The following is an 11,361-nucleotide window of genomic DNA, read 5'->3' on the forward strand; positions in this document are numbered from 1 at the left end:
AACAACTGCATTCCTGGATATGCAGTGTACTGTGACCTGAGCCACCTGCTTATGGGCTCCATATTTAGAGCTTTGTGTTTTCTTTTTATTTATCTATGTTGTGGTGTTTTGAATGGCTGTTATGTTGGAATACTTGGTCCCCAGTATGGAACTGCATGGGAAGAATTAGGAGGTGTGGCCTTGTTAGAGGAGCTGTGTCTCAGGGAGTGGGCGTTGATATTTCGCAAGACTCATACCCATCCCAGCATGCTCTCTGCCTCCTGCTTTCTGGTTGAGGTGTGAGCTCTCAGCTGTTCTGCTGCCATGCCTTTGCTCTGCCATCATGGACTCTAACCTTCTGGAATCCCAAGTCCAAGTAAACGCTCTCTTTCACAAATTGCCTTGGCTGTGGTGTTTCAGCAATAGAAAAGTAAGACAGCAGTGTTGTTTTTAGACAGTGTCTCTTTAGATAGTCCAGGACATCCTAGAACTCATTTACTTGGAATCCTTGTGCCTCAATAACCCAAGTACTAGGATTACAAGTATTTGAGGCCAACCTGGAAAGCATAGTGAGACCCCTATTGCTAACTCAAAAGTAAAAGTAGAGGCTGGAGAGATGGCTCAGTGGTTAAGAGCACTGGCTGCTCTGAGAAAGTCCCCAAGTTTGATTCCCCACCCACATGGTGACTCACCACCATTCTTAACTACAGTCCAGGGAACTTGACACCCCCTCTGGTCTCTGCAAGCACCAGGCACGTCCCTGGTGCACATACATACATGCATGTAAAACACCTAGACATGTAAGATGAGTAAAGAATTTATAAAAACTTTTTGAAACAAAAGTAGTAATCACAGATTCCTGAGAAGTAGACACACTTTGTCCCCAGCGCCGCTGCTCAGTGCTTGTCCTCTTTCCGCTGGGGGCTGCATCTTGACACATCTGCAACCCGTTCTGCCCTTCCATTAATCACATGGACTGATGGCATCGGTGCCTCCAGGTTTGCCAGTTCACCATTTCTCCCACCGGATGCCCAGCCTAGTTCTTCTGGTCCCAGTAGTAGGCAGGACCATGGGAGTCTTCAGGTCCCTCCTCTTCCCAGCTCCCCATGCTCTGCTGGCACCTGTGACCCCTGCTGGAGTCCACCCAGTTCTGCACAGAGACTCTCTCCCCTCTGCTGCCCCAGATTCGGTACCCAGATGTAGTTGTTGTTCAGTGACACTCTGATGTCTGAGGTAGGTGGATGATCCCCACATCTGTAATACAAGCACGGGCTTCACAGGAACACAGTTTTCTTTGCTGCCCTGTGACAGGCTCATGAAGCCACTTTTCCACTGTCTGAGCAGGCTGCCCACCACAAACCAGCACTGTGGACAGTGGCTTGCTGGTCAGTCCCAGCTGCCAGCCAGTTTTGGCTGCCTCAGACCCAGTGGCCACCCTCTACTTGTCTACCCTACTTACTGTGTGCAGAAAACTTTCTTCAGTGTGCTGTGTAGCTGTTTGATTGTAAATTGCATTAACTTCTTGGAACCCTGCCAGGTGCTCGCTGGACGTCTGATGCTATCTCTGTAGACTTTAGGTGGAAGTTGGAAGTCTCCGCTGAACTTCTGTGGTAATAAAATTATTACAGTTGTACCCTACATCTGCTCGCTGACTTCCTGTGGGTTTTCACCAGATCACATGACTGACAACAGACCCAGGCTGTAGGCTTTTGGTGTGCTTGCTACATCCAAGTCTCTCCACCAAATCAGACTTCTGCTTTTTCTTTGAGCAGAGCGTCCGGATGTCCCACTGTGGTAGGTTGATTTCACTGGATCTGATAGATAAAAAAGAAATGTTCCCGGCCCCACTTTAACATCTAGAATTACCTCTGGCTCCAAAACTCAAAACAGCAGGGTTGCTGTGAGGAGCTTTGGACTAAGACCAAGCTCCTAGCTTCAGAGGTGGGTTCTCCCGTCAGGACCAAGCCACAGGCCAGGAATCCTGAAGAAAGTGTGAAAGCCAGGGCTCCTACCAGAACCACCTGGGCTGAGATAGCCTGCTGCCGTCCTGAGTTGGCCAGGGCCAGAAGAGCTCATGTCCTACCTGGCAACACCCTTGTCCCTCTCAAACACCTCTCCCTTCCTAGGACACAGTGGTCCTCAGGACACAGTAACCCGAAAGTCACTGGTAGGAGCCACAAGGGGGCCTGGGAAGTGCCAGCGGGGCAAAGTAGAGGAGGAGAAAGTGGAGCTGAGATGGCCCGAGGGTGTCCACTGGCACACAGCTGGCCTTTGCAGCTGCCAGGCAGCATTTGTTGGTGTGTCAGGGATGGAGACGCTCCCCAGTGAGGATGCTGGATGTCCCTCAGCCACACAGGGTGGCATTACCGTTCTCCACAGGCTCGCAAAGGAATGTACAGGGAAGGGTGTCTTTCTGGGTTTTTGATTTGACTTTCAGACATGACATTTTTGGACTGCATCCTGACAAAATGTGTCCCTGCTGTCTTTAGCTCTAAATAAAACCTCGTGTCTTTCTTTTCCTTGGCTCTTGAGCATCCTAAGACATCTCAGAGAAGGTCTTAGGGATACCTGTTCAAGTCTCTAGCTAACCAGACAGGTTGTGGTAGTGGGGCTGGGGCCATGCTAATTGTGGTGCAGACCCAGTTTGTGCATCAGATTGGCTGAATAGCATTTTGAAAATTCTTACATTTATGCCTGTTATCTGCTCTTTCAGAGTGCTAGGTCAGCCAGGCTTACAAATAACTCGTCCAGTAGAAGGGACTTCACCTCTTATCACCAGCCTGGAAAACAGTCTCTGTTTTCTTCGCTGTTTGTTCATCAGTCCTTTGTGAACCATGTGACAAAAAAACAGGAAATAATAATAGCTCACAGTTCAGTCATTCACTCAAGGAGAAAGACAGCAAACACAGAGAAAGGTGCTGTGCTGTGGTCTTGGAGCCATGTGTGCTGTGTTTCTGTGCAGACTTGTCCCCACAGTGGCAGTGTGTTCATGGTGTCATGCTGTTCTTCTCTGCCCTCTACTTCCCTGTGACTCATGGTGCACACTCAGGAGACCACAGCTTGGAAACTCTGTCTGTAAAATGATCAGATCTTCATCAGCCAGCATTAGCCAGACTAAACCCTGGAAAGGTACTTAGTAATAAGTTCCTGAACCACCGAGTCACTGAACAACAACCTAGTATTGGTCTTAGTTAGAGGAATTGGCCTTGAAGGTCAGACTAGGTGAGTGACCTCGGAGAACATAGGTGTCTACTGTGAAGCTAGCTGTATGAAACCTGCGCCTGCTTGACTTACGGTTACAGTGGGGTCAGCAGCCATGGCAAGGAATAGAGAGGTTTAGAGCCCCCACTAGGGCCAGTTGATAGCCAGTCAGAATTGAAAGGATTCATAAGTCCTACATTTTATACAAAGTGAGAAACCAAAGTCCCAGGGAAATACCCTGAAGTGCCCAGCTTGCTCTCCTGGTCCTAGCCTGGCCTGTCAGAGAGCAGAAGACACCCAGGCACCAAAGTTGAAGTAGACTATTGAGGAAATCTCATATCCACCCTAGCTGCAGGCGTTCTGAGAATGGACAGCCCCATCCTTGGTTTGAGAGGCTGCAGTGGAAGAGTCCCACATCCTGCAGGCTGTGCCCCGTTTGGCAGGTGACTTAAGCAGACTATATGTCACTACTCTTTCTGTACAATAGTTTCTCTGAGACCTGTCCCAAGATTATTGTGTGGCTCTGAAGTACATTCAGCAAGTGTCAGTGATATGCCAGATGCCCAGAAAGTGCCTGGGTTTCTGAGACCTGCCATGTGGTTTCGTGTGCAGTGAATGAACCAGAACAGTCCTGAGGGCCGAGATGGCAGTAAGCCGTGGGCTGGGGAATGCCACATTTCTCTTCAGTAAGGTGCTCATGGTAAAGGGGTGTGTGTGTGTGTGTGTGTGTGTGTGTGTGTGTGTGTGTGTGTGTGTAGACAGAAGTTTCTGTCCTGCCCAATCCCTCAGCGTTCAGTCCCAAATAAACACACAGAGGCTTATATTAAACTGGCCTATTGCTCAAACTTACTACTAAGTAGCTCTTACAACTTAAATTAACCCATAATTCTTATCTATGTTTAGCCACATGGCTCATACCTTTTCTCAGTATGGCATTCTCATTGTGCTTCATCCGCATCTGGCTTGCAACTGCATGTCACCTTTCCTATTCCCAGAATTCCCCCAGTCTGGTCGCCCTGCTTATACCTCCTGCCTGGCTACTGGCCAATCAGCATTTTATTAAGCTAATATTAATGACAAATCTTTACAGTGTACAAGAGCATTTCCCACAGCATGTATGTGTGTATCTGAGTATTCATACTTTTGTGTGCATGTAGGTGTGTGTATGTGTACATGCATGCATGTGTTGTGTATGTGTACATGCGTGTGGGGGGGGGACTTTAGTCGATGTCACATCCCCCAAGAACTCTCCTGAACTGTCCCTGAAGGCTCCAAGCAGAAATGCTAGTATCCTCCCTTAGTTGAGCCCCACCTACCCAGTCCCATGCAACTTAGAGGACTTGCTCTACAACCCCAGCTCCATCTTAGATATTGCTGAGGTGCCACATAATCTTACAAGAAGACTAAAAATACCTGTGTCATGATAACAATTTCAAATAAATAGTAGAAGTGGCCTCCTGCCCCATTACTTTAACTGTAAATCTGCCTCAGGGCCATTCTCCTCCTTCCTGTTGGCTTGCTTCTGAGATAAGGAAGGCCATTCTTCAGACCCATCTCTTTTCAATGACATAGCTTTGTTAGAAATGTCTGTGGCCACGAGAGACATGGACTCAGTCACAGTGCGTCTGGTCTCTTATATTTGGTCGCTGTTGTCGTTTCTCTGTCAGTAGCAGCGGCCAGTGTTCACCGGACACCTCCTCTGTGTCAGTCAGGTGTTCCGCTAGGCCCGTTTGTGCTTCCATGGCTGGCCTGGCCAGAGTGTGGGGCAGCTGTGAAGTTCAGACAGCTAAATGCAAACTCTCAGACATCAGCACTAAACCGTGTTTAGCCTTCGTGTGACCAAAGGATGAGACTTCCATAGTGACCGGTAAGAAGGTAAAACTTACCCTCTTCAGCTCTGGGCCTGGGCACACCTCAGCCACAGCCGAACCTTTAGTCTTGTGATTATTGTACTCTGGGCCCTCAGGAAATCTCTAAGGAAGGAAGGGAGGAGGAAAGGAAAGGAGTAGCAGGGAGAGAAGGGGGGAGGAGTAAATGATGTGTTTTCTGAACAGTTTTCTCGTTGTCAGAGATTAAATGAGTACATAAACATTTTAACATGCCTCATAATGTAATCAATCATGATAGCTAGAAATTGCTTTGCCATAATCTCAGAATTCCGGAGAATCACTGTTTAGACCAGACTGGTCTCAAATCCACAGAGATCCTCCCACCTCTGCCTCCCTAGCGCTAGAGAATAATTATGAGTGAGAGGAGTCTGGTTTGTAACTGCAACCCGGTCTCCTCAGACAAACAGACAGTGATTGCACAAAGCTGGCCTCGTGTCCCCTCCCAAGACCTGAGTCATTTTAAATACTAACAATAACCAAGAAAAAAAAAATCTGCTTAATGGCTGCATTGCCTCACAGAAATGCAGGGAATATGTTGTAAGGAGCAGCAGTGTGCTGGAGTCTGCCCAGAGCTAATCCTCAGTGGCATCTCAGAGAACTGAATCTCCGCACAGCGGCAGAGTACCTAGAACTCTGGCACTCCTAACTGACCTGGTCAGTCAGATCCCAGGGACCACACCCCATCACTCTGTGTCCCGCCGACCCCACTGACCCTCTGGTGGGGTGTGATTCAGCGTCAGCAGAACAGTGTCTGTCTGTCTAGCCCGAGGCTGTGGGGAGCACTTCTTGATGGAAGCCTGAGGACGGCTACTTGGTGGTAGCTTTCGCTTGTCCCTGTTGCTACATTGTAACGGTTGGTCCTTGTCCGTACTTTGCTGACACTCTGGAGCCAAACAGTAAGAGCTGGGGTTACTGCAACACAGCAAGCAGAACTAACTGCTTGTGGTGTGTGGCAGTGATGTCCAACACCAAAGAACACTTTTTTTTTTTTTTTTTTGGGTTTTTTTTTTTTCGAGACAGGGTTTCCCTGTAGTTTCTAGAGCCTGTCCTGGAACTAGCTCTTGTAGACCAGGCTGGCCTCGAGCTCAGAGATCCGCCTGCCTCTGCCTCCCGAGTGCTGGGATTAAAGGCGTGTGCCACCACCGCCCGGCCAAAGAACACTTTTTAAGAACACTCTATGTGCTTTCGAATATAATTCCAAATTCCCCTTGCCACAAAATAATCTATTTAACTCTGTCCTTCGTAGATCATTCTGGAACCCTGGGATCTAGCACATGGGTGTTTTCAGTCTATAATTCTGTTACTTCAAAATTCCTATGGTGTGTGTGTATGTCTACGTGTGTGTGTGTGTGTGTGTGTGTGTGTGTGTGTGTGTGTGTACACATGTGTGTGTACCTCATCTACCCAGAACTCCCTTTCCTAAATCTCGGAATCCCCCAGCTAGGACTATTTAAGTTCAGATCAAAGTTTCCACCTCCCCTAAGAAACCACAGGGCCTCCGTCTCCACACTTGGATGGAGGTCACTGTACAGGGCATTCCCAAGACTCCCAAGACCTTAGTCCCGAGTCCAGGGATCTTTGTGTCCCAGGTTCAGACACTACTTGCCAGTGTTAGCACTCTTGCTGCCTTCTAGACTCACAAACATAGCACGACTTGGGGTTCACACTTGTTGCCCCTTTGAGGACAGGCTTCCCACTGCATCTGGACGCATTACCACGGCAGGCCCTGCAGCATCTCTCTCCTTGGTTGTAAGTGTTCGCAGTAGTCCCCACTGCTGCTTGTCTCTCCTTCCATGAGAACGGGAACTGCTGCACCCGTAATCCCAGCCCACCCTGGCCTCCTGGCACCAAGCAGTAGACACTGGTGTAAACAGATGTGCCGAGTGATAAGAGTCCGTGAAATGACAGAACTCACACATCTGCCCTGCATCTAGGACAGGCTTAGTACTCAGCACGTGGAGGTTCCTTCACTGACGCAGTTGTTCACGGGCGTTATGAACACCTGTTAGCACTCTGGGTAGGCCACAGCCAGCACCAAGTCTCTGAACCTTTGAGCACAGTGGTTGTGTATGGATGCCTTGCTCCCTCCTCTCTCAGCCCTCTCCTTCAGCCTTCCACCTACATCCTAGACCCTGGCTTGTCCCCGCTCTCCCCACCCCACCTATAGTAGGCATTACCACAGCACAGCCTCTCCTGGTGGGGCCTCCATGACTGGGGAAAAGGCCACAAGGCTTTCAGTAGACCCAGCTGCTCCTCAGGCTACAGGCAGAGACCTCTGTCCTGGTGGCTTAGTAAATCAGGAATAATTCAGGCTAGAAGCCAAGGTTTGATGCTGTGGCACAGTGCTAAGTGCTACCTCAGGCAACCAGCCTGCCAGCCCAGAGGCCAGGAAGAGTGCCCCTGGGCCCTAGATGATATACAGGGTCAGCCCAAGTTCCCCAGAGTCCTACGAGGAAGGAACGTGGCCTCTCTGTCCCCAGTAGAATGAGGCTGAAGCCAGACTGCAGAGCCAGCTGCTCCCTAACCAACCATGCCTCCCCCTTTGGCTCAGGGCTCAGGACTTTAAAAAAAAAATAAAATAAAAATCACTTTCTTGCTGGGTAGTGGTGGTGCTTGCCTTTAATCCTAGCACTCAGTTATGTAAACTATCATATCATCAGCAAATAGTGAGAATTTGGCTTTTTTTTCTGATTTGTATCCCCTTGATCTCTTTTTGTTGTCTTATTGCTCTGGCTAGCACCTCAAGAACTATATTGAATAGGTATGAAGAGAGTGGACAACCTTGTCTTGTTACTGATTTCAGTGGGATCGCTGGAAGTTTCTCTCCATTTAGTTTGATGTTGGCTGTTGGCTTGCTGTAGACTGCCTTTATTATGTTTAGGTGTGTTCCTTGTATCCTGCTCTCTTCGAGACCTTTATTGTGAAGGGACGTTGTATTTTGTCGAAAGCTTTTTCAGCATCTAAAGAGATAGTCATGTGATTTTTTTTTTTTACTTTTCAGTTTGTTTATATGGTGGATTAAGTGGTTTTTAAACATAAAGCAAAGAAAACCAGCCTCCAAATCACAACCCCAGAGAACCTAGACAACAATGAGGACCCTAAGAGACATACATGGATCTAATCTACATGGGAAGTAGAAAAAGACAAGACCTCCTGAGTAATTGGGAGCATGGGGACCTTGGGAGAGGGTTTAAGGGGAAGGGAGAGTCAGGGAGGGGAGCAGAGAAAAATGTAGAGCTCAATAGAAATCAATTTAAAAAATCCCAGCACTTGGGAGGCAGAGGCAGGCGGATTTCTTTGAGTTCGAGGTCAGGCTGGTCTACAGAACTAGTTTCAGGGCAGTCATGGCTACACAAAAACCCTGTCTTGAAAAGAATTAATTAATAATAAATAAAAATCACTTTCTTGTCAAGAATTTATCACACAACTAAATTAACACAGCCACTCAGATGAGCACTTGCCCAGACCAAAGTCTCTCTGTCTCTGTGAAGTTCATACAGTGAGAAGGCTGGATTGTTTGTTTATTTGTTTTTTGAGATAGGGTTTCTCTGTAGCTTTGGAGCCTGTCCTGTCACTTGCTCTGCAGACCAGGCTTATTTTGAACTCACAGAGATTCACCTGCATCAGCCTCCCAAGTGCTGGGATTTAAGGCGTGCACCACCACCACCCTGCAAGGCTGAGGATTTTTGAGGAGGGATTCTCACCTCCAACATGACCCACTCCCCAAGACAGGGTCTCTCAAGAAGAGCCAGGCCTTGACACAGAGCAGGACAAGATGTTTACCTTGTCTGCCACCCAGCAAAGCCCTGCCTCCTTTTACCTCACCTCCCTCCTCATTGAAGTAGCCAGGGTCATTATATTGTTTGCTGTGGCCTCAGGTGTCTTAGTCAGGGTTGCTATTGCTGTAAAGAAACACCATGAGCAAAGCAACTTGGAGAGGAAAGGGTTTGTTTCACTCAAGGTTCAATACAACAGCTCATCACCAAAAATAATGAGGGCAGGAACTCAAGCAGGGAAGGAACTTGGAGGCAGGAGCTGATGCAGAGGCCACGGAAGGGTGCTGCTTACTGGCTTACTCAGCCTGCTTCCCTGTAGAACCCAGGACCACCAGCCTAGTAACGACACCACCCACAATGGACTGGGCCCTCCCCTATTAGTCACTAATTAAGAAATACCCTACAGCCTGATCTTTCGGAAGCATTTTCTAAGTTGGGGTTCCCTCCTCTAGATGACTCTAGCCTATGTCACGTTGACATAAACTCTCCAGCACAGCAGGTAAGTGACACTCTCCCAGAAGCCATTGACAGTCAAAATCTGTGAAGGCCTGGTCCTCTCAGCCTGTAGCCACTCTGGGGGGGCCCTGTACACACTGCTGCTCTTCCTGTACGTGAAAAGTCATCTGTTCTCATTGCAGAAATTCCCAGAACTGAAGTTCAGATATGTGGAAGAGGAGCAGCCTGAAGAGTTTTTCATCCCTTATGTCTGGTCTCTGGTCTACAACTCAGCAGTAGGCCTGTACTGGAACCCGCAGGACATCCAGCTGTTTGCCATGGACTCTGACTGAAGCGGGGCACACCCACGCCCGCCCCCAGCACTGCAGCTCTGCTCGTTCCTTCATGTCTAGGAGTAGAAGCAGACAGACTGCCGGTGTGTCTTCTGCCACAGAGGGGCACACGGCGTGCTCCCCTCTCACACTGAGGATCAGGAAATTGCTGCCAGTTAGTAGGTCGCTTGGCTTTGACTGTACTGCGGGGGGGGAGGGGGGGTGCCCAGTAATAAACAGAGAACTTGCTGTTCAGTAGGTGACTTATTTCTAAACTTCTGAACCCAAAATCTAGAGCTTTCCCAGGATCCTGGTGCCTTGGGCACATGACAAACACGTCAACAGTGTATGCCATTTCCCTTTTTCTTAAATTGTTTTTAGATTGATTTATTTCTATTTTGTGCGTATGAGTTTTTGCCTCCATGTTTACACGCGTACCACATGCATGCCTGATGCCCACAGCAGTCAGAAGAGGGCATCAGACAGGACCTGGAGTTACAGAAGGTTGTGAGCTGCCGCATGGGTGCTGGGAACTGAACTCATGTCCTCTGCAAGAGCAGCAGTGCCCTTAGCACTGAACCAGCTCTCCAGCACTGCTGTTCTTCCTGAGGCTTGTTCTCATACTGGAGCCACACTAGACTGAAACTCACTGTACAGCCCAGGCTGCCCTAGAACTCACAGCAATCCTCCTGCCTGTGCCTCCTCTCAGTGTAGGAATTACAGGTTTGTGTCAACACATCCAGCCTACACTTCTTTTTTTTCTCAGATACTGAGCATTTTTGTTTTAGTACGCATATGCTTGTACGTGTACATGCACATGTATGTGTGTATGTGCATCTATGTGCATGTCTGTACATACTCATGATGTGTTTGCATGCTGCTTGGCAGTCCAGAATTTCATAAACACTGTACCTGCCCACATGACACTAACCTTCAAGGAGGAAAAATAGCTCTTTGGGGGTTGGGGTGGCCTCTGAGCTGACCTGGGATTTGGGGGGGTTGGGGGTGGCCTCTGAGCTGGCCTAGGATTTGGGGGTTGGGGATGGCCTCTGAGCTGACCCGGGAATTAGTTGAAGTCACGCAGAAATTAATACATCTACTGTATTGTTCATTAGGGAAAACTTAATTTTGAAAGCAACTTTTTTCCTTCAACTAAATAGGAAGAACAAAAGGAGACCAGGTAGACAGACAGACAGACAGACAGATTCATGCAAAGCAAGGAAGATTCACCAGCAGTTCATTTCCCGGCATGTAAACTGATATCACATCCCATGTAAGCGCTCAGACACAAGGCTCAGGTTAGCACACAGCCTTATCATGGTCTCTTGTGTGCTGCCATTCTGGAATACCCTGCCCTGGCCATGTGTAAAACACAGGGACCAAGGCTGGAGAGATGGCTCAGTGCAGGGGACCCAGGCTGTTTCCAGCACCTATGTGTTGGTTCACAACCATCTGTTACCCCAGCTGTAGGAGAGCCAGCATCCTCTTCTGACCACACGTGGTGGATGTACATACACGAAGACAAAACACAGACATGCACACAAAGTAAAATAAATTACTGAGCATGAAGTTGAGAGAATGAGGCAGTCCTGTACCACTGGGCCGTTGACCGTGTCCTGTTGGCTCTACCATACCTCCAAACACTTTTTGTAACTATTTTGGTAAGATTTTAAAGTTACTGGGCACCTGGTTTGGTGTACTAGTCTCCCATTGCTATCTCTAGACTAAACTTTGTGGGTCCAACAACTG

General features: G+C 48.4%; 1 protein-coding gene across 5 annotated transcripts in view; it reads left to right on the forward strand.

Annotated features, from left to right (window-relative positions):
* Positions 1–9,867, forward strand: part of Dym (dymeclin) — a 267,246-nt gene extending 257,379 nt beyond the window's left edge. For all 5 annotated transcript variants that reach the window (XM_038330159.1, XM_038330164.1, XM_038330163.1 and 2 more), the window contains one exon: positions 9,484–9,867. In XM_038330159.1, the coding sequence (XP_038186087.1) occupies positions 9,484–9,633 (150 nt within the window). In that variant the 3' untranslated portion in view covers positions 9,634–9,867. The remainder of the gene's footprint in view (positions 1–9,483) is intronic.
* Positions 9,868–11,361: the final 1,494 nt, after the last annotated feature.

The sequence above is a fragment of the Arvicola amphibius genome, chromosome 5 (assembly GCF_903992535.2).
Source record: "Arvicola amphibius chromosome 5, mArvAmp1.2, whole genome shotgun sequence".
Classification (NCBI taxonomy): Eukaryota; Metazoa; Chordata; class Mammalia; order Rodentia; family Cricetidae; genus Arvicola; species Arvicola amphibius.